Source organism: Nothoprocta perdicaria, unplaced genomic scaffold (assembly GCF_003342845.1).
Source record: "Nothoprocta perdicaria isolate Ctin4 unplaced genomic scaffold, notPer1 scaffold_34, whole genome shotgun sequence".
Lineage (NCBI taxonomy): Eukaryota > Metazoa > Chordata > Aves > Tinamiformes > Tinamidae > Nothoprocta > Nothoprocta perdicaria.
The window spans coordinates 3,745,260-3,772,195 of record NW_020455577.1 but is presented as its reverse complement, the minus strand read 5'-3'; the positions used below and the strand labels follow the sequence as shown (position 1 = coordinate 3,772,195).

General features: G+C 40.1%; 2 protein-coding genes across 4 annotated transcripts in view; one reads left to right on the top strand and one right to left on the bottom strand.

The window, feature by feature from the left end:
* GPSM2 (G protein signaling modulator 2) overlaps positions 1-17,581 on the top strand; it is a 23,479-nt gene extending 5,898 nt beyond the window's left edge. Inside the window, exons 2-15 of one of the 2 annotated variants that reach the window (XM_026043836.1) lie at positions 1,727-2,035; positions 7,449-7,670; positions 8,270-8,405; positions 8,916-9,058; positions 9,217-9,340; positions 9,607-9,722; positions 10,639-10,794; positions 11,568-11,676; positions 11,945-12,074; positions 12,587-12,657; positions 14,049-14,225; positions 15,055-15,217; positions 15,350-15,537; positions 16,922-17,581. In XM_026043836.1, coding sequence (XP_025899621.1) covers positions 1,974-2,035; positions 7,449-7,670; positions 8,270-8,405; positions 8,916-9,058; positions 9,217-9,340; positions 9,607-9,722; positions 10,639-10,794; positions 11,568-11,676; positions 11,945-12,074; positions 12,587-12,657; positions 14,049-14,225; positions 15,055-15,217; positions 15,350-15,537; positions 16,922-17,086 — 1,962 coding nt within the window. In that variant the 5' untranslated portion in view covers positions 1,727-1,973 and the 3' untranslated portion in view covers positions 17,087-17,581. The remainder of the gene's footprint in view (positions 1-1,726; positions 2,036-7,448; positions 7,671-8,269; positions 8,406-8,915; positions 9,059-9,216; positions 9,341-9,606; positions 9,723-10,638; positions 10,795-11,567; positions 11,677-11,944; positions 12,075-12,586; positions 12,658-14,048; positions 14,226-15,054; positions 15,218-15,349; positions 15,538-16,921) is intronic. The other variant, XM_026043837.1, reaches the window with a different exon arrangement.
* On the bottom strand, positions 14,347-26,936 carry CLCC1 (chloride channel CLIC like 1). Of its 2 annotated transcripts, none has more exons than XM_026043838.1 (11): positions 26,703-26,936; positions 24,787-24,882; positions 23,817-23,924; positions 23,136-23,351; positions 22,567-22,707; positions 21,505-21,598; positions 20,650-20,747; positions 20,422-20,568; positions 19,590-19,877; positions 18,863-19,107; positions 14,347-15,199 (listed from the first exon to the last, which is right to left on the bottom strand). In XM_026043838.1, exons 1-10 carry the CDS (start codon positions 26,832-26,834, stop codon positions 18,877-18,879), a joined length of 1,551 nt encoding a protein of 516 aa, XP_025899623.1. In that variant the 5' UTR covers positions 26,835-26,936; the 3' UTR covers positions 14,347-15,199; positions 18,863-18,876. The 2 variants fall into 2 exon arrangements, with proteins under 2 accessions (XP_025899623.1, XP_025899624.1); XM_026043839.1 differs by having other exon boundaries at positions 19,644-19,877.

Below are 26,936 nucleotides of genomic sequence, written 5' to 3'. Positions count from 1 at the left end.
AGCGCATGACTGTAGAAATGCAGAAGAGGTGGCCCCAAAACATGCCAGACTCCAGAAAGGCAGATGTGGTGCGATGAAGGAAGGAGCCAGTAAAGCTGTTGGAGACTGAGAACTTACTCTGTTAAGGATGCAGGGTACATGCGATGGGTGCAGATATGTTTCTCCCATTTCTCTAAATTAGTAGGCTTTGGTGGGCCCTGCATTACTTTTGTGTTCATTCACAGCTCAGGAAAGGCTCGATTACACAGAGGTGCTCTGGAAAGTTCAGGTGGATGAATAGAGCAGAGCTTAGCTTATAATACCTTAATCCTCAAAAGCCAATTTATACCTGAAATTGTGTATTTATTAAAAAACAAAACCCCAACCTTCTAGAAACTAATTATTCTGCTAATTGCAATTACAGTCTAAATAGGTAAACAAATTGCTACAGAAGGCAGCATTATTTTGTGACTGTAATAGTTGCCCATGCATGCACTTTTTAGTTTGTGGGATACAGTAGTTTATAGGATGCATCCCACTGTGGAAGAAGTCCATCCCTGTCTGCCCTGGCTGAGCACTACGTGTGCTCCCATATGATCCCTGTGGGCTGGGCAATCTGCTGTTGGAATTATCTGGTTTGGGGTTTGGACATGCTTCAGGAGAACAGGTGCCTGCACTACGGTCTCTCCGGTCTGCACTGGTGTTTTAAGATGTGTGTGTCACACTTTGTAATTGCAGAAATGAACTCACACCCATTTGTTGATGCCTAATAATTCTAAGGATTAGCAAGCAGGGACCAAATAGGTTTTGGCTGCAACATGTGAGTGATCAGTGTGAGGGGGCTGTCAAGGAAGGGGGTAGTGGGAGGCACCAACCTTCACAGCTGATGCTTGAAAAAGCTGAGAGAAAAGGCACTGCCAACATTAAAAATAGACACAAAAGCACTTTATGCTGGTGACAGCTCGAAACCTGAGTTACGCTCTTGTTTTTCCCTTTTTTTCTGTTTTTTTTTTTTCTCCTTTGATGCCTCTGCAGTGCCTTGATGAACTGTGCATTTGGCAATTCCATAACTATATTTTCACTTGCAAAGCATGGCAGTTAATAGTACTGAGTAACAAATATGTTAGTTCTCCTACTAAAAATGCATTTGAAAATGTATAAACTTTTGGATACAAAGTTTCTCTTATGTTATTTGTTTCCCTGCCAGCCTAAGCCCAATTCACAAAAACAGAGAAAACTACTGGTCTCTTTGAAGCAGTATTTGGAGCTTGTACTGGGGCATTTGAGGATGGGAGAAGGTATTCGCGCTCTACTGGCTACCTTGCTTACAGTGTTCGAAGTTGGAGGCCCGACTAGCAGAGTCGGGCTAGGATTGCTGTGGACCATTAGCTGGCAGTCATGGCTTGACCACTACTGCTTACACGGAAAGCTGTTTGGTTTAATATTCTGTGTTTCATCTATAGCTTTCCTCCTTCAAGCTTTTATCCTGGAATTTCACTACATTACTCAAAGTTTCCAGTTAAAAAGAGAGGTGTCTGCTTTCTGTTGCATCCTCACTTTCTCACTTGAGTACAGGAAATGTGGCGTGCGTCTTCAAGATTTTGGCTCAGGCTTTAAGGTCTTGATTGTTGCTCCCTGCTTGGTGTAGGGGCTGCTTTGGCATTGTGCTTTTGCATCAGCTGCAAATGGTTACGAGTTATTAATTGAAATGAGACTTCAAGCCAAGCATCTTGTGTTCCCTTTGCAGAGACGCAGCTGAATGGAGCTGAAAGGGCCACAGATGCAAGAACTTGAACACGTTGCTGAATGTTTAAGATGTGTCTGACAGTGACTTCCTAACCTTATTAATAAGGAAGAGTATTTCAACAGAAACTTAGAATATCTTGACTCCAACTTATTAATATACTAACTGGAATGGTATTCTGAGAACAGTTCTTCATAGTATTTACTGTGCTACAGAACAATATTAAGTTCTCTACTGATAATGCAACCCAATGGAGGAAAGTAATGTTTTAATAAACATGCGGGAAGATCGTTCCTTTCATGTTCGGTACAGGTAAGACTAAATTAACTTTAATTTTAGAAAACTAAGCAAGTTTACAACAAAAAGTTTGGCATCCATTGTTTTTATTATTGATGTTGAAAGTCAAACTGCTGCTTATTTTCTTCTTGCTTTTCTCATTTTTTAAACAAAGAAAATCTACTTCTGAGAACATATTCATATAAGTTCGTGGTTGTATAGTACTGGAACTGTTGCCAGTTTCAGAATAGTCCATAAGTGTTTATTTCTGTATTGTGATTTGATTTGTAAGAATGATGTGAAATTATGATTCTGATATAGTACTCTCTGTTTACCTTATATAGTACTCTCTGTTGACCAATTGCTTATGCAAGCTGTTGGGTTTTGTGTGATAAAGTTCTCTGTACTTGTCCCAATATTGCTGTTGTAAATGAGGAATTTTTAGGTGTGCCTTCTTCTAGAGGAAATTTTTCTTTACCTAAATAAGGAGACTTGATTGATTGGAGAAAATCTGCTTTGATGTCTTGGAGTAAAAAGAATTATTATTACAAGTGCTTTCCCTTCTGCAAGCTTATATAAATTTCCTTTTGAAACCCCCTTTCTAGACATGGAATAAGCTGTTAGTGTGGCAGGCTCACTGTAATGATGTTAAAGAACAACCACAGCATTGTACAAGTTGCACCAGATGTGCACGTGCTTTCAAAGGATAAATCTTGCACCTTGCTCAGTAGGAAAGGATACAGCAATACTGGAACAATTGCTTTAAAAACAGATAAAAAGCATGAAACCTGATTCCCTTCTCCACACATCTTGGTATCCGCACTGTAGGAGGGTTTTTTGTTTATTATTATTATTATTATTTCACCAAAACAAAGTGACTACCTACCTTTAATTATAAAACAGTACATGCTATTGCTTAAAATAAATTCTGGAAGAATGAAGGCACTTGCAATATCATCTTCCAGCAGCTCTTCTCACAGTGTTATGTTGCTGTTGGATTGAGCTTGTGTTCCATTTTGTACAAGTAGAGTATTATTTCTGGTTAGCTGTGTTCTTAGCAGGAGGAATATTTTAATGGCCTATTAGAGAAAACATAGGAAATAAGCTATAGTCTCTGTGCTTTCCTCTTTTGCAAAAATCTGGAATGATGACTTAGATATGAGGAATCCCTATATGTCTTAGCTTTAGCCTAGTTCAGTGACTGAAAATAATAACTAATAATGCTCCATAGGATGAGTATTTGTAGAACTTCCTTTGCCTTAGCCTGTTAAATTCATACACCAGAAACCTGTAACTGATAGTGCTGAGACCTTAGAACCCTTTTATTTTTTTTTCTTTGAAGCTAAGTTAGAAATTAGCCTCTACATTATGTGTAGAAGCCAAGAATAAGGGCTGAAATCAGATGTATCATCTATACTGTAGAGTGCTTGTGCCAGTAGTCATTTTATACATCTGAATTAGAGAGGCGCGGTAGTAATTTTTCTGCTACACTGACATTTTGACGAGCATTGATACATTTCACAGCTAAGTTGCATGGCAGGGAGAACCCTCCCCAACACACCATGCAAATTGTCATAAATGTTCAGAAATCCTCTCTGTGAGATTGTTTAAAMAAAAAAAAAAAAAAAAAAAAAAGAAAGAAAGAAAAAAGATTAGTAGTATAGTTAGCAGTGTAAAAATAAGTCTTCCTACTTTCTTATGTTGCCTTATTTCTTACCATCTTACAGAAAGATGGGAGCAGCTAAAGGAAAGGAGGCTCCAAACACTGGAGAAAAGCAAGGAGGCTGGGGGAAGTGATGCCATTAGGTTTATTTTGTTCTCTTGTAAGTGTTAGAGATCCAAACGGGAATGTAGGGAGGTCAAAAAAGAGGTTTAATAAGAAAAATAAAAGTGGGGAATGGCGGGGGGAGCAGAAGTGGGGCAAAAGGGAGTCTGATAAGGTGAAAAGCTCAGAGTAACAGATAAGGATGAGGTAGCTTTACAAATGACAAATTATTCAGGAGATGCCAGCCTTTCAGAGGAGCACAGGTCCAGGCAACTCGCAGTAGAATAACAAAGTGAGGCCCTGTGTGAATGTTTCCAAAATCATATCTGGAAGAGCATGACTGTGTTTGGCAGGAGCAGAATTTCATTAGAAGCGCCCAGATGAATGGGCCTTTGTGTCCCTGCTGGTTCAATGTGGCTTTTGTTTAGGTATTGGGTGTTGAATAAATAAGTAATTCAATTCGGTCCTGGGAACAGAGAAAGTAATTTCATATTCTCCTTGTAACTATTTAATGACTTCCTAAAATATTGATAACCTAACCCTGTCTTGTCTGCTTATGTGCTACTTAACATAGGACAGTTTAAACCACTTTTGGGATCGCTCTTAGGAGAGGATATTCTTTTCAATGGAGAACAGTTATATAGATTTTTTTCTAAAATGTGTCTTTTTTTCATAACTGTTTATTGAAGATTTTTAAAAAAATGGTTTTTGTACTTGATGAGTAAGCCTGTTCAAATTTTTAACGAGAAGTGACTGGGTAAAATAACTGAATGACTTCATAGATCTCGTGTAGCATGAATAAAATATTAATATTGCGTACAGGCAGCTGAAGTAAATTGAAATAAATATTTCATTTTCTGTCCTTTTTATCTTCTTTGTAGCTTATGTAGACTTTGAAGTTCTCAAAACTCGGTAAGAGTTGATTTAAATGGAAATAAAACTTTAATTTATTGCCCACAGACTCTAACTAGTCAGTATAATCTTTCTAGAACTGTACTCCTAGTAATATTTAAATTTGGGATTCCTTTTTACTCAAAGACCAATTCTCATTCTCACTTAACCTTTGTATTTCTAACAGGTGATAAGCTAAGGTTTATGACAAGATTGATTAAAATATCTTAATGGTTATATGGAAAAAATAGATCTTTTGTTTCTACAAATTATATAAAGTTGCTACGTCCAAAGATTAGGTTTTGAATTCCTTGGTGATGCTGCCTTGGCACCTGGCAGTCTTTCAAATAATGTAAAATTAACCGAATGTGGTATATCAGAAAAGAAAAAACCCACATCTGTAGCATTCTCTGAAATTATCTTCTGTACCTTTTCAAGCTATGCCTTTCCTTCATTTATTAGTTGACTGATGCATTGCAATTACAAAAGAAAACAGGAATTATTTCATGAGTTAAATGTATAGAACTAAGGCCTGATATAACCAAATTTGACGGTTATGCCACATATGTGTTTTGCTGTAAGCCTTCAAACTAAAATAATAAAGTGTGCTTTTGTAATGCTCTAAATCTGAGGAGCACCACATTTTCCAAACATCAGTTTAATTGGACCTGTCAGCTAACATGAGGTGCCCGGAGAGAACCTCTTGGGATAGGATTATTTAAGATTACCCAATGAGATGTTTTAAATCTTAAACCTTTAGTTGCTGATGGTGTAACATACTCTAATCATTTCTGCCTATTTCCATTTTGCATAGAGTACATGCACAATATAATAAAAAAATCAGGCTGTGTGTCCTAGCAAATGGGAATTCTTTAACCTCTCTGAGGAGAATTTCCAAACTTAAAAATACTGCGTATGTTATGGATAACCAAACTGAGGAACTGGGCCTGGGAAGAACGTCATCCTTGAGTTGTAATCTGGTGTCTGCATCTTTACCAGCCTCTGAGCGTGCATTATTTTTAGTTCTGAGAGTAAAGAATGTCTGTCATCTCCCTTTGCCTAAGTTGTGGAATGTCGAAGAGCAGCAGGTATGGGACTACTTTGTGCTGGTTGCTTGTTGTCCTTGTGGGTTAAATTCTAGTTCTCTGGGAATTCAGTGGATTTTTTCAGAAAATGTTTGCTCTTACTTAGAGTACAATACAATATAATGCAATGCTTTTCTTTTTAATTAAAAATACTAAATATTGCAGATTTGTTTAATATTTCATCTCCACATCTTGTCAAAAGAGCTGTTTTCTAGTAATTTCATAAAAATAACTTTCGACTAGCAACTATTTATGATTGTTACTATTGCTGTTCTTGCATATTAAGGGAAAAATGGTTTAGGGACAGGATTCTAAAAGATTCATTGCTACAACTGGTAAATGACACATGATGATATAACAAGGACATTTGATTTATAAGATGTGCTGTTTAGATGCCAACTCATGTATTAGAGTCACTGTATTGTTTACTGGATAATGCAAGTTGAAGAGCAATTTGAAAGCAATGTGCAAACTTACAAGAATGACATGTGGCGCTTCTGGATAATATTAGCACACGCTTTTTATTGAAGAATGTCTCTTACTGAGTTTTCCTTCATTTTTTGAAGTGAAATGATGGCATTTTTGTGAGCTTTTTAAAGTGCATGTGTTTCAAAAAGGCCTATGTACTGCATTGTTCCAGGATGAAGACTGTGAAGCTTCCTTTTCTTCTCATTTTCCGCTTCCCTAATTCCTGCTGCTCCCAAAAGCTGTAAAATAAGTGTTACTTATAATAATTAACACTTACTAAAATTTGAAATTTTACCTCTTACAGACTTGCATAAGCATGTATAACTATTTTTTGCCAATCATAGTTCTTTAACAAAGCTTCTTTTGTTCATTGTTCAAAATGTGTTAATATTCTGCAATTCTGCTATGTAATTCTTTAATGAATATCTTTTTTTTTGCTGCTTACAGGATTTTATAACTGTAATTACACAATTATTTGCTCATAATAATCAAAAATATTCCAACAGCTTATTGAATGGTGGGATTTGAGGTTAAGTAACTCAAACTGAAATGCAGTTCATCATTAATTCCACCTAGTTCTTTTTTCTCCCTTTAACTGCACGAACTTGCTGAATTTACTGTTTGTTTGTTTGTTTGTTTGTTTGTTTTTGCTAAGCAGTTCTGCAGATAACTGTGCTATCTACCTAAAAGTAAAATAGCCTTTTTTTGGGTGTTGGGGGATGGAAAGGAGAGCGACTGGTGGTATCCTTGTTTGCCTGCTCTGATCACTACCATATCCATTGTGTCACTGTTAAAGCTTTTAATTTCTTGATTGCTGTGCATTCATAAGGCAGTAGGATAGAAAACTTAAAATAATGTGCTCTATTTGTCAAGATGAGTATTCACCAGTAATCTGTACATTTGATTTTTAGTTTGATGTTCTAAAATTGTCTACATAGTAAAGACTCTGCTTTTAAGAGTCCTACTGGTGCTATATAAGCATGAAGTAGAGTTTGGAATTTTTTTTAATTTTATTTTTTAAAGCTCTCTGTTACCATGTTACACTTGCTTATTATTTTCAGAGTTGCAGTTCCCATCTCTGCCTTTGCTTTTCGTACTGTTGCGTTCATGGCTTGTGCTGCGATGCTGAATCCCAGTGCTAAGCGAGAGGAGAGACCTGAACGACGTCCAGCCCTCCAGACGCGCTGGGCAAAGCACTGGTCAGAAATGACCTTTTCTTCTTTCTGCTCCAATTGTGCAGGATGGAGGCTTCCTGCCTGGAGCTGGCTCTGGAGGGCGAGCGCCTCTGTAAGGCAGGAGATTGCCGAGCCGGTGTGTCTTTCTTTGAGGCAGCTGTGCAGGTCGGAACGGAAGATTTGAAGACGCTCAGTGCTATTTACAGCCAGCTCGGCAATGCCTATTTCTACCTGCATGAGTATGCGAAGGCCTTGGAGTACCATCACCACGACCTCACTCTCGCGAGGTAACCGAGTCTCGCCCTGACCACGTTCTCCTTTTCCTTCTCGTAAAGCCGAGCGGTTGGTGGTTCCTTTGTCCACCCCAGCCTGCCAGTGAGGGCACTGGTGCCCGCGGAGCCCCGCAGGTGCCTCGTGCCCTTCCCCTGGGCAGCCAGAAGCCAGTGCAGCACCGTGGTCTCAGAGGTGACTGACACCTTGCCACGTTTGTGGAAAATGAATTACCCCGTTGCTTTAAATCCAGCTTTCCTTTGCCTTTTCCCATTTCTGGAACTCACTGGGTTCTCCACTGTTCTAAGCCAGCTCTGCTGTTCGCTAGACAGAACTCATTTGTGTTTCTCTGTGTAAAACTGTAATGTGATATTATGAAATACAAAAATGTAGGCATTTCATATACCATTTGTGTTTGATTCTCAAAGACTCAGTATAGATCCAATAAAAGACAGAGTCATCTAACGCAAGACTTGACCAGAGTTGGGCACAAATCCTTCCTCTTCCCTAAACCTGGCAATTTCATCAGTTCTTGTAACTGTCCACCACACATGGGTCTTCTCTCCAGTTTCCAGTTCCACACCATGTGATGGCTTCTTTATGTCTGCAATTTTAGGACTATTGGAGATCTGCTGGGAGAAGCCAAAGCTAGTGGGAATCTGGGCAACACGTTAAAGGTACTTGGGAATTTTGAGGAAGCTATTGTTTGTTGTCAAAGACATCTGGATATTTCCAGGGAGCTTAATGATAAGGTAAGAATTGCTTGAGAATCCTGTAAATAATCTATGTGTTACTAGCAAACCATATGTGTTAATGGTTACAATTTAAGTAATTAATTACAAATTAATACCAATTTGTATCAGTAGTAAGATGAATATGTCACTTTTCAGAGGGATTTAAATACTGAACATTAAATTACTTCTAAAAGCTGAGAATCTGTTTTGTTCAAGAGGGTGGTTTGTACCTAGGAGGCTACAGGATCTTCATTTATAAATGTTATTTAATGTTTTATTTAATTTTTAAAGATAATTGACTCAAGAATTATGTATCTCACATCTTGAATGGAAATTGTAAGCAAAACAATTTGAGGGGTGTGACAAAGTGGGAGTGAGGAGGGTGACATGAGCCTGTTCAGACGGGTCAGAGCATCTTTTGGCAGGTGCTTAGACTTTTTCTTCCTTATGTGCTGACTTGTTAGGGTACAAGACACAAGCCTAAGCCATGAAGTTTAGACCCTTGTTAATCTGTTGCTTTTGTTTTAGGTGGGAGAAGCAAGAGCACTTTATAATCTGGGAAATGTTTATCACTCTAAAGGGAAAAGTGTAGCTTGTACAGGGACTCATGAGCCAGGGGAGCTTCCGGATGATGTGAAAAATGCATTAGAAAAGGCTGCAAATTATTATGAGTAAGTAGCAACTTTGTATGTTGATGATTGCGAGGATACAAACATGTAATTCATTAGATTAGTGGGAGATTTTGTGGTGACCATGACTATAAAACAAACAAACAAAAAAACCCTTACAGTTGCTACTCTTCTCCCTCGCCTCCCTTCTCTCTCACCAGGGAAAACCTGACGCTAGTAACGGAGCTGGGGGACAGAGCGGCGCAAGGCCGAGCCTTTGGCAATCTGGGCAACACGCACTACCTCCTGGGGAACTTCAGGAGCGCGGTTCTAGCCCATGAACAGGTAGGGCAGTGCCCAGGAGGGAGCCCTCCCTGTGCAGGCAGTGCATGGCTGGCTGCTCCCATGTCACGCGTGCGGGTTGTGCTGCCTCTTGCAAGGTTCTCAGCACCAGGTGGGCCTTGGATCTTGGTGCACGGCTCCCGGTCCGGCTGTGCCTGTTGGGTGCTGGCCTAAAGAGCCGGCATTTCACACAGTGGCGGGCACTCCGGTGTGTGTGTGTTCTGAAATGTAAAGCTGAGGGATTAATGTGCTTGTTTGATATTTTAAAGCGTCTACTAATTGCAAAAGAATTTGGTGATACCTCAGCTGAGAGAAGAGCCTACAGCAATCTTGGAAATGCCTACATATTCCTGGGTGAATTTGAAACCGCTTCAGAATACTACAAGTTAGTTTGACTGCTTATAAATTTCATATCTTCTTGCACATTTTTATTTTCCTTGTGCTTATCACTTTAGCTGACTATAGAATGACCATCTCTTCAGAATATGCTTAGAGATAAATTGGATTTGTTCAGCAAAATATTTGTCTTTGAACTTTTTTGTTACTTTTAAATAGGTTATTCTTGACACTGCAGGCATCTTTCTGTAGTACGTGTCTTCCTGCTGCTGTTTCACAGATGGAGCATTTACTGCCTTAGCTCTTACTAAATTTTGGAGTGATCTGAGCAGGCTTTAGTGTTGCTGAGCTAGTGCATGTCAAAATTTGGGCTGTATTAATCCAGATTTTTTTCTTCATCCCCTCAGTACAAGCAATTGTTGCTGCTGTAACTTAGGAAAATACACACACTGCAAAGGTGCAGTGTGGGTGCAAGTGTCTCTAGGCTGACTGTTCTTTTTAAAAATAGGAAAAAAGGCTGAATCCTGAGCAGAACCTGTTTAGCACTTAGCTCTGCAATTCCTCTCAGCCAGCAAGGACAAGCTGGCTTGGTGGTTTTGGGTATTACAGGATCTATGGAGAATATATAGTATTTATTTTAATGCTTTAATCCAGGTAGGAAACTGTGTCAAGTCCAAACTGTCAGGAAAATTGCTATAAATTATTGATGAAGCAACTGATTAAAATCAGGAGATGCAGTTTAGGGGACCAGTCTGCTCCCTAATACAGTGAGTGGAAATTGATTGCAAGGAAGTGGAACAAAGTCATTTAAAATCTTAACAAAATTTTATGGGATAGAGATGAGCGAATTTGCCTAGTTATTTAACCTGATGAATTTGTGTAAGTGATTTTTAGCTGAACAGGTTTGTACACTTTTTACAACTTTTCCCACAGTGATTTCTGTGGTGACCTCCTCTTTCTTTTAGGAGGACGTTGCAGCTGGCTCGGCAGCTTAAAGACAGAGCGGTGGAAGCGCAGGCCTGCTACAGCCTAGGGAACACCTACACCTTGCTTCAGGACTATGAAAAAGCAATTGATTATCATTTGAAGCACCTGGTGATTGCTAAGGAGTTAAATGACAAGTAAGTCCTGAGAGATTGTTTAATGTGCGCATGACACTTAAACCAAGTCCTGTTACCTTTTAGCCCTGCTTTTTTTCTGTATATGATATGTGAATTCATATGAATTCCCTACAATGCTGAGTTCCAGTTTTTAAATGGAAAAAAGAATGCTTGAAGGTATGTCAGTTAGTGAGCCTGAGCCTTTCTTCAGATTTGTTACAGCACTGATGAATGACAGTTTCCACAACTTGTGTTGTTCCTTTATAAATTAAGGAAAACAGAAGCAGATCTTTGTTTGCTAGGATTTGACTCCAGTAATTTTGCATACTTTTGGAAGAAAAGGTATCTTCTGTTTTTCCACAAACGAGCAAGAGTGGGAAGGGAGAAGAATAAATCTATTAGCAAGTAACATTTGTTTTAAGACCACTATTTCTGAATTTTTCTGTAACATTGGGTGGAGTGCAACCCAATTTTTGTTTTTGTTTTGTAATTTTCTTTTCCCTTGGGGCAACACGCAGCTGATTTGCTATGTACAATGTTTGCAAGAATGGAAGGAATAAGTTGTGTGCTGAGTTTAAAAATCCAAGATTTTGTGGGATTTGTTCTCATTCATGCTTATGCCCAGCTCATACTTAATCAAGATACTTGAAGGCATCTGTGTTGGTAGAGTTTCTGATGGGAATCTTTTATTTTCCTTGGTGCAGCCATCCCATAGTGGCCTTGTTATGAGAACCTGCCCCCTAGTGCTGGTCAGTAAAGGGAGCTGTGCTTCAACGTTGGCTCATTCTTTGCAGAGTCGGGGAAGGGCGCGCATGCTGGAGCCTGGGCAACGCTTACACTGCCCTGGGGAATCACGACCAAGCGATGCACTTTGCAGAGAGGCACTTGGACATCTCCCGAGAGGTAGGATTTGCACCCCTCACGTGCGCAGGCTGCTGCCTTCTGCGCTCCTGTCAGGGCGGTGGTTACCGATGTGTCTGCGCCTCGGGGTGGGGAAGCAGAATTGCTTTAGGCTCTGGTTTATACCCTGCTTTTAGTTTTTACATTAAAATACAATAAAAAGTTAATTCAGTTTTGAACCAGCGGTTTGGGAGAGAAGATGCTTGCTTTATATTAACATAGGTACATATTTTATTGCAGTACTAGATCTGCTTATTTTATATGGCTGCAGGTTGGAGATAGAAGTGGAGAACTCACTGCTAGGCTTAATCTCTCTGATCTTCAGATGGTTCTTGGGCTGAGCTATAGCACCAATAACTCCATGATGTCAGAAAACCATGTGGCTGATAATAGTTTGAATGGTATGTGCTTATTTATAGAATCCTAACAGTTGAACTTCAGAAAGAAAAAAATCTGTTCGTTGCATAATTGCTTGTGTATGTTACTACTTGGTATAATGGTAATTTTTGCAGTAATGGGCCCCTTGAGCCCCCTATTTGTTTTGAGCATTTACATGGTGAATCACAGGTTATTGCTTATCTCCTTCACATGAATATTGGTATTCTAGCTATTTCTCACTTTTCAGGGGGTGGGAGGGGACTGGACATCTTAGTAACCAGTAATGAGGCTTTCTCCAGAAGATGCTTAATTTGATGAGCTCTCTTCATAGCTCCCTAGGCCTTTTACAGATATATGAGGTTTAGAGGGGTGTTTATACTAACAGAGATTTGCTGTCTACTGATCAATTTAACTGCACCACTTGGGAACTTGGGCTGCTATATCTTGGAGTCAGGTGACTACAGGCAGAGCCCCTCTTCAACGGTAACACCAGGAATCTCAGTGATAAAAAGCTGAACCTGCTTCTTCCCTGAAGGTGCCAGGCCCAGAGTAGGACGCCGTCACAGTATGGAAAATATGGAACTGATGAAACTGACACCAGAAAAGGTTGGCACTTTTCTTTTTCTCCAGTAAGGCTGCAAAAACAATTTGTCATGGTTTTACTGTAAATTGTGAATTTGCTATTATTACTTGTGTTAAAAGGATAAGAGTGGCTCTAGGACAAAATAGTCAGAAGTTTTGTACCTAACTGCTTTGAAAGAAGGCGACAAACTTTGATATGTCACTTAGCTGATCTTAACAATTACGTAAAAGAAGGTCTAACAATTAGCTGAGACAAGACAGACTGTTGCCAGGCATGTAAGTCAGTGTCTTTCATAGGCAGTGATTTGTGGAGAGTTTGCTCATGCCCAGAGCCTCATTGAGCACTGATGTAAAGCTAGTTTGCCGTATCCCAGACTGGCTTCTCTCTGGGGATCCTCTAAGCTTTTGGTTATTACCAGCTCTATTTTCTTACTTTCTAAATCCCTTTATCTGTGATAGCTTTCAAAATGGTGTTTGTGTAACAGTTCCTTCCCTAAATATACCAAAACTTTTCACATGGCTTCTTATAATGTATTAATTGTAACAGCCCAGCACAGCGTTTAGTCAAGGGCTTTTTTCAAGCTCCTTATGTTAGCAGCATATGGCCACTCCTCCAGGGAAGGTTTCTGTTGCTTACAGAGCTGTGGTGCCACGCGGCGGTGCCTGCTCCAYGCTGCTGCCCTCAGGTGCAGCTTAAGCCTTTAAAGGCAATTCCCTTGTGGCAGACAGTGCTGCTGCTGGATTTGTGCTTATGGATACCATTTCTGATGGTGGATCGGGGAAAAAAAAATTTCATGCGGTTATTATAAAGGAATGTCAGTTGTAGATTATTTTGTGGATAATTTCGTTTATTCCAGAAGAGAAAATATGCAAACTGAGTCAGGGTGATGCAGTCCAACTGCTGGCATTTGTCTCACTCTTCCTTTTCAAGCTTTACGGGGAAGTGGGTGTATCCAAAGGGCTCCATAAAAGGCTGGGCAGGAGCTACTGTGTACACAGCTTTGCTCTCCCCCTCCAACGCCCTGTTTCTATTTCATGTGTCAAAAACGTCCTGCGGGGACTGCCTCCTGTACCTGACTTTTAGCAGTCATATTAGCTACATTTCCTACCCCGCAGACAGTAAGGAAAACTTCTGGGTGTTTGATGAAATCCACCATTATACCACAATTTAATCAATCAGGTGTCTCACTGTGGCTCACTTAAGAGCCCTACCTTTACCAGAGTACTAATCTGCTTCAGGTAAATAACATCTCACTAATCATATATCACGTGATACAACCAAAAGCTAAGTGGCAGGATCCACTAAACAATGTAAAGTTGCTTCACTTTGGGGTGAAAAAGAAGCAACTTGGAGAGGCATCAGTATAATGTAATTAAAATTAAAAGGGTTAATTTCATGACTCTTATTCTCTTAGGTTCAGAACTGGAACAGTGAGATTCTTGCTAAGCAGAAACCCCTGGTTGCCAAACCTTCAGCTAAGCTGCATTTTGTAAATCGACTGAAAGGCAAAAAGTACAAAACCAGCAGCACTTCCAAAGTTCTACAGGATGCCAGTAATTCTATTGATCATCGACTGCCAGCCTCCCAAAGGGTAGGATTGGAAATTACAGCTTTTTAAATAAATCTTCCATTGATGAAAATTACAGTAAACACATTCCTGCAAGTATCTGTTTGAGTTTTACTTGTTTACGTAACCTTAACAGTGTCACTCTGAGAACTGATATAGAATCTACCAGTTTCAGAGATGTCTCATGGATGAAGATAGCTTTAGGCTTTTCTGACTATTAGAATTTTTTCCATGGTAAATTTTCTGAAGTTTTAGGTCAGCTGGCATGTACATTTTATTTCTAGAACTTCTCTCAGATTGTATTTCTCCAAACTGAACAAAACCTAGGTTTCTGACTCATACTGTCTTTCAAGCTTGCCTGGAACCAGCCAGTGGGATTTTTTTTCTTTGATAAATGTTTTAGGTCATTACTCTCCTGACATAAGTCAGCTAAAATTACCAATAATTTTATTATTAGATCGAAATGAGAGAACCATATACCTGAAGACCAACTGGAATCTGTTCATTATGGGGCTTTTGTTTTCTCCTTGATGGACGCTTGAGTTTCGGTGTGTTAATAACTGAGGAGAAACCTCCTGTGGTAACGATCAGAGAACTAGTTCTCTCAGTTTCAGAGTGTGAAATGTTTCTAATGGATTTTTACCTTCCAAAAACGTTTCCGTAGGATTAGCACTTCCTATTACTGTAGGATAACTCTCCATCTATAAAAAATGGATGACGCAAACTAGTGTTTAACAGTTCTCCGATACCTGAATACAATAACGATCTTGCTGGATTGAAACTGCCATGTGGCTGTCCTGGAGCTAGATGCCCTTGAGTTCAGCATTTGCTCTTATTTTTCTGTCCTTTTCAGAAAAACCATCAGGAGACAGTGGCAGATGAGGGGTTCTTTGACCTGCTCAGTCGATTCCAGAGTAACAGGATGGATGATCAGAGATGCTTCTTCCAGGAGAAGAACAGATTCTCAGCTGCTGCTGTAGCCGCATCCTCTTCTCCACCTAAAACAATGAGAAAGTGTAATGGTTTTTATTAACATCCTCTCTGAATGTAGTTCCTGGCTCATACTGGTTTAAAATGTATTTGCCTGCCAGACCTCCTCTAGTAGGGCATTATTTCTAGTCTAATCTGCTTTTCTTCCCGTCCCACAGCCTTTTCGGTGTCTGTGGTGTCCCCGCACACGGATGAGTTCCTGGATCTGCTGGCCAGCTCACAGAGCCGCCGCCTGGACGACCAGCGTGCCAGCTGCAGCGCCCTGCCCGGCCTGCGCCTCGGCCGCCTGCCCGGCGGCAACAGGGACCTCGATGACGACTTCTTCGACATCCTCATAAAATGCCAGGTGAGCGAAAAAACCTTAAGACTGAGTCCTGAGGGATTTAGTTTTGTGTTTAGGTTCTTCAAGTAAGCTCCCGTCCGTAGCATGTGTTTTAAGATACAAATTGGAACATAAAGTTCTATAAGACATATATCTCTATAAGATATAGAATTATTTTTAACTTTCTATAAAATAATGGAATTCTTTATAAGAAATGTTTCTCCAAGTGGTCTTTTAGCCATTTAAAAGAAATGATGCATTGGATGGATGCTGAAAAGGTGAAAGCAAGTGAGGTTACAGAAAGGCATGGGTAAAAGCATTGCTTAGAAAAAGGATCCACTTGTGAGGATTTCTAGTGAATCAGAGGTCTAACTTACAAAATGAAATAATTTGCTATTAAATTTTCAGTTTTGATAATGGTTATCATTCCTGTTGTGATAAACTGAAACACTAATTCATAGTAATAAGTGATGTGTCCAGTTATTATTTAGAGAACATTATAACCAAAGAGAACTAAGAGCTTTGGTCCTCTTCTAAGGGCTTGATAAAGATCTCAGTGTAAAAAAATCCAGACTAGGTTTTCTGAGGTTACCTTGGGCAGGAAACAGAACCGGACACAGTGGCGCCGTTGATCAGTGTGGTGAACCAGCAATGTGTCTGTTCTCTGCAACTCTAGCTTAATTTGGTGGATTCTCGCTCTCCTCACACTAAGTACAGTGGATTCGCAGTGTCAGGTCCTGCCCCGCGCCTGTTCCCTACTAAGCAAGAGCAGGGCTGCTGCACGAGCGGAGTGCAGAGTGTGAGCATCCCAGTGCCAGCTTGGGAACGCAGCCAGCTGCCACACCAGCACAGCTAGCCTGCCTAAACAGTGACAGGCAGCTGGGAAAGGCCCCTTGCTGCAGGGTGCAGGACAGCTTCTAAGGGAAGAGCAAGAAGCCTCGCCTAAAGAAAGAACAGAGCTGGGATGTCAGAGGATAAACCTAGTATCTGCACTGTCTGGGTAGAAACATAAAGCAGCAAGGCTAAAATTATTCTTCTAGAGAAAGAATACTTAAATGGTGCTGCACACAATAATATTAATAATATCATTAATGATAATTTATTAATGATGATTAATCTAGTTATATTATTTTGACATAACAAACCTAGTTATTAATGTTAATAATCTAATGACAGCTATATTTGGTGAGCATTTTCAGTTTTTGCACCTTTAACCTAGCCATTTCAGAAGTAGGATCTCCCTGAACATTCAGCCACTTTAAAAATATAGACATTAAACCCTTCTAAGTCTCTTACATGTTAGAAAACAAGAACTTTGAGTAATTTTTCACTTATATTATTCACTTAGCTTATAAGCTGCCTTCTCTATCATGTAAATAAGCACAGTTTATGCTTGGTATCTCTGCAGGGCTCCAGACTGGATGATCAAAGATGTGCTCCCCCCTCAGCTGCCAAAGGACCCACTGTTCCCGATGAGGATTTTTTCAGCCTCATTTTACGATCGCAAGCTAAGAGAATGGATGAACAAAGGGTGCATTTACCCGCAGCTATAAAAGGACCAAGTTCTAGCTGAAGCAAGTAATAGGCTTGTTCTGTACAGTAACATCTTATGTATCATTTTTGTTTGCTGGAAAAACATACATGCCTTTAAAAAAAGAAAGCAATTAATTTTATTTTTTCTTTTTTATAAATAGCAGCATTGCCCCCACGGACCTGCAGTTAAAGATAGAGCTGCCACTCCTGTTTGTAGCTGGCAGCTACTTATAGCAGTGTCTTTTGGAATTACTGACTACTGTATCTCCCTCTAACTGCCTCTAATCTCTTAGATTAATAGGAATTTTCTTTTCTGTCAGGGTACTCCTCGTGCAAATGTGTGGATTCTACTGCTGTCTCTGTCTAGTGTAAAATCTAAGTTTGTATAATTTCTTTTTAAGGAAAACTTGATTTTCCCTCTTCCCTCCCCCTGCCACAATTCATAATTCCCTGGAAAAAGGTCCTGTTTTCTTTTATACTTTTTTAAAAATAATTGAGAAATAAATAGCCTCAGTACTTAGTCTGTTTCTTCTAAACTGTGTTACTGCAATCAATTTTTATTAAGAAAAAAACTGCTTTTTAATAAGCTAGTTGTAATTCTGTTTATTTCAAAAGCACGGGTGACTTATTTTGGTAATATTTAAGTATACAAGTCAGAATAATTGTTAGGAGGATGTAGTTGTTTGTAACGAGCACATGGGGGTGTTGCCTCCAGCACCTCCAGTGTTGCAGGTGCAGGGAGCTCAGCACAGCCAGCAGGTCCTTCCTGCAGCTGGAAGCAACAACTCTCCATGCGGTCTCTTTCCTACCCCAGTGCCTCCTGCTGCTGCTGTCACTGTTCCCCCTGTCTTATAAGCATCAGTCCTGATGTGACTCCTAGCCTTTAGCTGTGTTTAAGTACTATTGTTGTGAGCTAAAAGTCACTGACTGTAACAGCAAAGGTGGAAAATTTATTTGCTCCAAGTATTTATAAATCAAGAAATCTCCATCTTTAAATTGAAAATGGTTTTTTTTAATATACATTCTATTACAGCATTTTTTAAGCTTTGAAAACTGACTTGTCATGAAGCTAACACTCATCTCCTTGCATTTAAGAGGAAAAGCCAGAATGTTCTTCCAAATCCACATGTTGCTATCCCTGCCTCCAGCAGATCTCTAGAATCTTTCCTGGAATGTTTGTTCTTCCCTGCCTAGCATTGGGAATTGTCCTAGCAAAACTGGTACAGCATCAGTTTCTTACTCCTAGGCAGATTATTGCACTAGAAGGTAATCATTAAGATCCTCTAGAACTAAACTGACAATTCTGTCCACTTAAAAGTGATTTGAAAGACAGAATGCTCTGCAGTTAGTTCTGTGACTTCTCGAGGAGCTGTATTTATACATCCGTGCTGCATTAGAATCAGACTAAACAACAGCAACCTCAACCTGTTTTACTAGACAATGGTTCGCTAGATCATAGACAACTCATGCTGGCCCACCATAAAATATCTAGTTATACAAATTTGATTTAGGATGAGCAGCAACACCACAAGCCTGTTGTGTTATATAACCACTTATATAAATATTATATATAGATGTTTTATGCATATAATATTTATATAGTATGTTATATAAATAACATCTTATTCTAAATAAACTCACTAAAGTTCCAAGAGCAGTAAAGGACTCATGTGCACTCAGCCTCTCTGTTTCAAACCCTACAGATCCTAATGTGGTGACAGAGGTCAGTTCTCTCAGCTTGCTGATGTTCTGCTATAGGTCTCAAATGTAGAAAACAGAACAAATGTGTGACAAATAGAGCTTAAACAAAACTTACCGTGTGGCGACTCCTCAGTCTCCTTGCCCTGATTCACGCGACACCCCCTTCTCTTCTTTGTCCTCCAGTGCTCCCATTGTGGAACTTTCCTCTTCCAGATTTTTATTAGGTGTGCAGTTTTCTCCAGCCCCTTGCTCCACTTTGTGCAGCTGCTGTTTGTGCTGCTCGGGTTCAGGCTCTTCAGGAAGACATTCCGCTGTGAGAGTTGCTAGTCTACAAACGTCAGACTCAGTGTGCAATCTAGTCTGTAAAAATTAATAATAAGCTATTAATCAAGAAAGCTGAAGTGAGAGATCCACTTCTTCAGGTTTATCAGCTCCAGGGGCAATAAAATAAGCACAATCTAGAATATAGGTCTGGTTTTCATATATTCTGTAATCTACAAAAAAGTCAGTACTGATTTTTTTTTCTCTTCTAAGAGTAGTCTTTAACATCAGGCCAATTAGTGTTTTAAATATCAAAAAAATGAAATGATTTAAATCCTTTACTATGAAGTGCTCCAATTAAGAGAAGTAGTTTCCTATCACTGTTAACCATTGCCTAGTATTTGTCAAGGAGGAAATATGCCTGAAATGCTATACTGCAGGACAACAGGTATTTCCTAACTCTCCTCTACAAGATTTGGACTAAGCTTGGTTGTTTAACCTTGTTCCGCCTTAAGACTAGTTGGTGCTTCAGTCTAGTACGTTTAATCTGAGCTCAGCAAGCCCTAGACTTGCTAACATACACTGGGTTCTGGTCTGTGAGACTCTTGTACTTGCGCATCCAGCTCTCGGCTCACATGGGTGAGGTCAGGACTCCTGCTGCCAGGCCTGGGACAGGCATCGCCTCTGTCAAAGGGCCCTCTGGTCACAGCAGGAGGCTCCCGTAAGGGGGAAATGTCCGAGTCACTCGTGCGGTACTGCCTGAAGTCTACTGCGTCCTGCTGGCTGTCAGGCAGAGGGAGCGTCTTCCTCTGAGGGGAGGTCAAGTATCTTATCAGGGACACTGAAGAGCCTGCACCGTAGCAGAAACCCTGGGGGAGAGAGAAAGAACAAAGACTTAAATTACAGTCTTGACAGTAACAAAATACCTTGAAGGAGCAGCTCAGATGATTACAGTGGTTACAATAAAGTCAAAACTCGGTGCTTTCATATATAAAACTCACATTACATGCAGGAAGAAACTTCCACAGAGGTGGAAATTGAGTTGTAAATAAACAGTCATAGATTCTAGGATCTTAAGCTACCTTAATAATTTATTCCTGTAGAGGAAATGTGGAATAAAATGTGGAAGAGAATACAGACTAACTTTAACCTTGACTGCTTTTAATGACTGAATAAGAAATATATAAAGAAAAAAAATAAATAAAAATAAAGAATAAAAAAAAAACTATACATACATATGTATAAGTATATATTACTTATATATGTGATCTATACTTGAACATAAGTAATATATAGACATTAACTATTATTGATAATTACTTGATAATCATTATATGATAATTAATTATATGCTACTACCAAAACATAAATAGAAGCAGTGATGCTGTAAGTATAAGCTAAGTGCATACACACCAGAACAGCCAGAGCCATCATGATGAGCACAGGCACCTGCAGGAGCAAGGGCACCTCCTTCATGAGGGCTTTGATGAACTCGCCTATGCCTTGCCCTACGTGCTTCAGAGGCTCCGTTACGAAGTTGGTGAAAGTAATAGCCAACGCCTAGAAAAAAAGATGCACAGAAAAGCAGTGTGTCACTGATTAAACAGGAACGTGAGTAACGGCATCATCTCTGGTGAATACCTTTGTCGGTGGAACCAGCAGGATAGGATTCACAAACAGGGTTTCATAGTACTTCTGGCAAGGATCATCCTGAAATGTCCACTTGCTTCTGAGCCATTCTATAGTCAAAGCACAGACATGTGTTCACTGCACTTGTCAGATTTTACAATGCGGGAGCAAGATAGAAAATAACATTTCAATTACAGATGGAACATAATAGAATTAAGCTATGAACAAATAATTTGTGACTTAACTGCAGTCTGACTTTCATGGAGTCAAACTTGAAACTTGACAAAACACACCCATCATAACCAAGACGCTCCAGGGGAAAGATGCAACAGGCATTCATTAAGAGCTGCAACCATTCATCTTTCCAATATGAAACGCAATTGCCTAACAAAAAATATTCACCCGTGTCCATAAAACAACAGAACTGGATGAATAGCTACTGAACACGTTTCTGTATCCACATGAATACAAAATACATATGCATGGAAGATGAGGAAATCTTCTTGAATTGCCCACTCTTGAATAAACTGCGCACTGAGCGGTACCAGAGGGGAGCAGGGGGCACCCGTGCGATGAGAGCGGGCAGCGTGTGGAGCGTTAGCGCTCAGCACTAACCCCAGGACACGCGCTAGCCGGCAGCGTGGCCCACACGTGCCCCTTGTCAGGCCTGGGAAGCAAAGCCCTGTGGCTGGAACCAGGATTTAACCACATATTCACATATGGCTTAAGAAGGTGATTCAACACACTTAGTACCCACAAAGAAATTATTTACAGACTCTTCCTACTAGCTTGGCTACTTCTGAATGTTTTGTGGTCTTTATAACTATCACAGAACAACCAAATGGAACAAATAGAACAAATATTTACCAATGAGACTTCCACTCCAGTCCACCTTCTCAGCACACACATTATCAAACTGCCCCATTTTGGCAATTTCTGCTTGATGTTGTGCAAAGGCCAGCTGCAGAAGAATCAGAATTACACGTAAGAAATAAAGATAGTGCTGCCATCCAGCAGATTACAAATCTGGAAAGGCAGATCACCATTTGCCAAACAGTATGAAGTTTCTGACTTGGAGGAAAGCAGTTTTCTTCAAATAACACCAACTGCTGGATATCAAAGATAAAAATGCATGACAAAAAAGAAGTTGCTAACAAGTTTCTTTAAATATGTTTGGATTCAATGGGGAAGTGAGAAAAGATAGACTGCTATCATGAAATTACTAATTAGAACATTGAGGCATTTTTCTCCATTTTTTAAAATAATTCCTCTTAATATAAATACACACCTGTACTCATAATTTTGCCCTACAACTGATAATAGCAAAGATTTTTTTTTTTCCAGTCAAATCCTCAGCTTTTTAATATCCAACATTAAGTTCTTCCCAGAGCAGCCCACTCGATCAAGGGCCATCTTAACTCTGCCACGCCACAATTACTGGCCTGTTAAAACAAATCCAGTATTGGGGCGTTCTGCAGGATTCTTAACTTCCATGTCTGGGCTATGGCCCGGAGGGATAAATTCCTCCTCATTAACTCAAATACTGCTCTACACTCAGTTACTTTATGACTATTAATAGAGCATTTCTGTCTGGTGCGTCACCCATTAAATACAATTTCAGCTAGCCAATCTTTGAAGAAACAAACAAAGCCAACAACAAACATACTGTTTTCCAGAGGACTGTCCCAACAAGCTTAGAGTTTACGCTTCCGCAGCAAGTTGTAGCACCTCTGCAGCGTGGCAGAAGTTGGCAGCACTTGTTTTGTTGTTTTTTAAACCTAATAAACCTGTCAACACGCAAAGTAAAACTTTCATCCCTTTATTTACTTTGCAATCAATCATATTCTTAAATAAACTAAAAGAACCCCCCCTAAATCTCTGGTAACTATAAAATCGTTAACCTAAAACATTGAGAATTTCTAAACTTACCTTATACAAGTAAAGCCAATTCCATGCAAAACTGATCAGAAAGCTGATTAATAAAACACGTTTTAGCTGAGTAAACCAGTGAATATGTGTCCACAGCTCTGTAGCTATGATAACTACAACGCATACTAAGCACAAGAGGATCTGAAAAAGAGAGCAGGAAAAAAACAAATGATTCAGATTTGGAATTTTCCAGGCATACTGCCAAGATACATAAAGAAATTTCCAGTTTTTACTTTTACTAGCTTCACTTACATGAAACAGTTGCAAGACTTTTTTTCTTGTTTTTATAGCCTATCTGCTACAATATTAAAAAAAAAAAAAAAAGCAGCAAAGCTTTAGAGTTACTATCAGTGTTATTCCTATCAGGAGTTTATGTTACAAATGCTCACTTCTTTATTATATTTAATTATTATATTTGACACATCTATCAAACTTAAAAATTATAGAATTTAAATCATTCGATTTCCGCACAATCGAGTGAGGTGGGGGGTGAAAGGACAGTAGTGTTCATGTCCATGTTAAAGAATAATCTTTAACACTAAAATAAACCACCTCTCTCCTCCTCTTACCATAAGCATATTATGTGGATCAATTCCAAAAGTGTCTTCAAATCTCCAGTGCCAAGCTTGATAATCATGGTGCTTGAAGTTAATCAAAATGTCACTAAGGGCATCATCCACAGCGCCCGACTGCCACGTATCTTCATGGAGGAACCTGAGGATCTCCAAGTACGTTTGCTTGGTAAGGATGATCTCAGCATCGTAATGCACACGATCCTCCTCAGGCTGGAATAAAGCCAAACAAAACAATGCTTAGGCTGCCTATTTGGAAATGGATGTAAGTTAGAATTTTTTTTTTATCTCCAGCCAGCAACTTAATTTGATACCATCACTGTGTACCAGCATCTTTTTGTGACAGACTGTGGGATAAGGGCCATGATAACAGAATGCACTACAGCTCTAACTATATACTAGACATTAGAATGAATTAGGTGATTCTCCTAATGCAAACTGCAGAAAGCTACTATCCCTGGACTAGTGAAAAATCTAAAACAGAACAGAAATCTGGCTATTATAAATTTAACACTCATCAAAGATGGAGGCACATGCTTCTATCTTTTTTCTTTACAATTCAGTTATATTCCTTTAAATTGAAAATAAGTCAAAATAATCAATACTTGATAACAGTCAAAAATACATAAATAGTAATTTGACTTCCAATTTAATTTAAATCAGTCTTCAAATACTTACAAGACCAAGTTTTCCAGCCTCATTTAAAATCTTATTCAAGTATCGCTTAAAAATATAGAAGCTACGGCTTTCGTGGGACATGGTGCTCCTCTTCTCACATTCTTCTATCTGCAAAGTAAAGACATTGTACTTTAATCACTTGTTGCTCGAATCAGCCTTTTTAAAAGAGAAAAAAAAAATCCCAACACATTTAACTAATGATTACCAGAAAAGCACTTTTGTGCTTAACAATTATCCTGAGACTAGGACAGAAAGCAAACACAAACAAAAACACATAGCTGCTAAAGACTACATTTTCCTGTGTTTGTATTACTTTCCATGGGCCTGGACACCGAGGAAGATTTCAGATCCGTAAATGAAACTAAGTACCAACTTCAGTAGCAGTAAAAGAATTAAAGATATGGTCTTCTTAAATTTGAAGCTTACATCAGAAAAGCAAACCAACCAAGCAACCAACCACAATCACACACCTAAGTAATGAAAACTGACATTAAAATCAGATCCCACGCTTGGTGTCCCAAAGGCTGAAGGCAGTGGAGGCTGCGACAGCGACACCAGCAGAATCGCATCCTCCCGGCCTCAGGTGAAGTGTCAATGTTGGCTCTTAACAGCTGCTTGTGTCACTTCCCCGGGGCTTTGCCTTACAGTCCTGCCACAAACACACACTTTATACTCTCAGCCACCCCTTCAAAATCTATTAGATTTTAACAGTTTAAATGGGAGATCCCTTTTCTTAGCTTTACATGCTGCAGAAACATAACATGTTTAAACTGACCACGAATTCTGCTTTAGCATCACAGTGCTACAGGCAAGTGAACTTGCCAGAGCTACCAGGAAGGAGGAATTGAGTTAAACCCGTTGCAGTCTCCCCTTCTGTGAAAAATATCCCTGCAATCCAGCTCCTCTGTGTCATCAGACAGCATCAACCACAAAAAAAGGCAGGAAAATCCTCTCAAGTTCCACCACAGACCTTTTGTCGCAAGGCATCCACCTCCCTGGAGCAACTTGCCAAGCTCTCCTTGCTGACTGCATCCAAAGTGTTATCCTCAGAGTCGCGATAGCTGGCCTACATTGTGCAAGAGAAATACGTTTTTATAATGAAATTGCACATAAGAACATGATCAATACAATATATCCAGTCATACATTTATAGCCATGGAACTTTAAAAGGAGCTAAAAACTGAGTGCTGGTCTTTTTGCTAATATTCACCCTAAGATTGGCTCTCTGTTGTTATTTTAGGCTCCAGACTGATAACTCCCTTAAGCTCATCTAAACACCTCTGCTACCTCCAAACAGGCTCTCATTTCCTTCCCAGGCTGCTCCTGCCCCTCCATGAGCACAGCCATCAGTGAGATAAGGGCACAGCTGACAACACTCAGCAAGTAAGCAGCTGGTTTTCACCAGAGGAGATTCCCCAACAAGCAGCTGACCACAGAGCCACCCAGACTGAAAGCAAACACTGAAGCAGTCCTTGGCTGCCTGCCTTTCCTTTCATGTTTCCTCCTCACACACCACCTCCTCTTTTCTCTGCCGCAAGGAGCTCTGCCGTGTTTTTGGGGCATCCCATGGGTTTGGGGTTCCTCTCCAGGAACATGCAGCTTCTCAGGAAGCAATAAACCCATGCTAAAAGTTCTAATAAAAGCAGATCTGACAAAGATGTCAGCTGTCAAAAAAAAAAAAAAAAAAAATCCTCAAGGTATGTATGCAGGGCTGAAAGCCCTCCTTCAGTAAGTCTGGCTATTGGCTGTCCGATTACAGTTCTGACTATGCTACATTACTTACAGGCGAAACACAAAGGCATCCATAGGGTGCTGACACCTTGTTACTGCAAGCTCCTGAGCTCAGGGGGGAGATGAAACCTTTTCTTTAAGCTCCAGATAATTAGGTTCTAAAATGTGTTAATTAAATTTTATTCCTCAATACTGCATAAACAAAACTAGAAAGCTGAAAAATACCAATACAGCAACAGTTCATAGTGCTATACGCTAGCATATACTTTAATGTAAGCAGTATCTCATTTTTATATATATATATACACACACACACACACACATACACACRTATATGCATCAGGCAGTTCACCCTTCATATGAGACAACTGATTAACTTTGTTAAAACTACTTTAAGTATTTCACATTCTGCCCAATGTTTGCGCGTTCTGGAGCACGGAGTCCAAACCCTCCCCTGCACGTCCCTGATAAACACCGATGCCCTGCGGCTCCTTATCAGCACTCACACATGCCACGTACTTCCACAGGGCTCCCTCCACCATCCCCCGGGTTCATCTGTATTGCTGGGCAACTGGACAGAGGAAGTCACAGGTAGCCCATAGCTTGAACAGCCCAGCCTTTATCAGCTGGAAATTTACCTTTCAAAGCATGTAGTGCTACATTTGGGGGTGAGAGGTGTTTAACACCACATTGTGCTTCACGGAGAGTAAGTGTAGCCACAACCAGTCAACAAGCACTCACAGAAAGCTAAAAAGGAGGGTTCCTCTGATTTACAGGTGTGCAACAGAAATCTAACAGTAAACAAGCACTAAACTAGTCACCTGCAATAACACAGATCACCGTTAAGGCAACTTCTTCTTCCTGCAGTTCCTTGCTTCATTTAGTCCACATCCATCTACATTACATCTACATTAAGCAGGCATAGCCTAACAAATAACATTTTGCTAACAAGCTAGTGGTTTGAAAGGCACAGGGCAAGAAGGCTATTTTTTCTTGCAGTTTTTAACCAAAGCCATTCTCTTATGAAATTGCATCCTAATCAAGAAACACAGAGAAGCTCTAAGATTAAAAGTGCATAATTCAGACATTTTCCGACTCCCCCGTTTTAAGAGCTGTGCCTCGGCGGGGTTTGGCAGGCGGAGGAAAGCTGCGCACCTTGTAAGGCCTCCTCATGGTTCCCGAGGCCGCATCGTAGTTGAGCATGTCGGTGGGGTCGATCCACTCGTCGTCGTGCCCGGCGCCGCCGCCCAGCAGCAGGGCCGCGCACAGCAGCGCGCCCAGCAGCATCCTCGGCGCCCAGCTGCGCCCACGCGACACCGCGTTTACCTGCGCCGCTCAGAAACAGCGTCCCGCGGCGCGGGCTCAGCGGCTCCGCAGCGGCGCCGCCCG

What these genes read in the sequence shown, in the direction of transcription:
- CLCC1 (XM_026043838.1), bottom strand. Translation starts at nt 26,834, where the DNA reads ATGCTGCTGGGCGCGCTGCTGTGCGCGGCCCTGCTGCTGGGCGGCGGC. An exon ending in CCATGAGGAGGCCTTACAAG is followed by an intron (nt 24,883 to 26,702) that starts GTGCGCAGCTTT and finishes TGCACAATGTAG; the next exon opens with GCCAGCTATCGCGACTCTGA. An exon ending in CTCACAGACCAGAACCCAGT is followed by an intron (nt 19,108 to 19,589) that starts GTATGTTAGCAA and finishes TAATTTTTACAG; the next exon opens with ACTAGATTGCACACTGAGTC.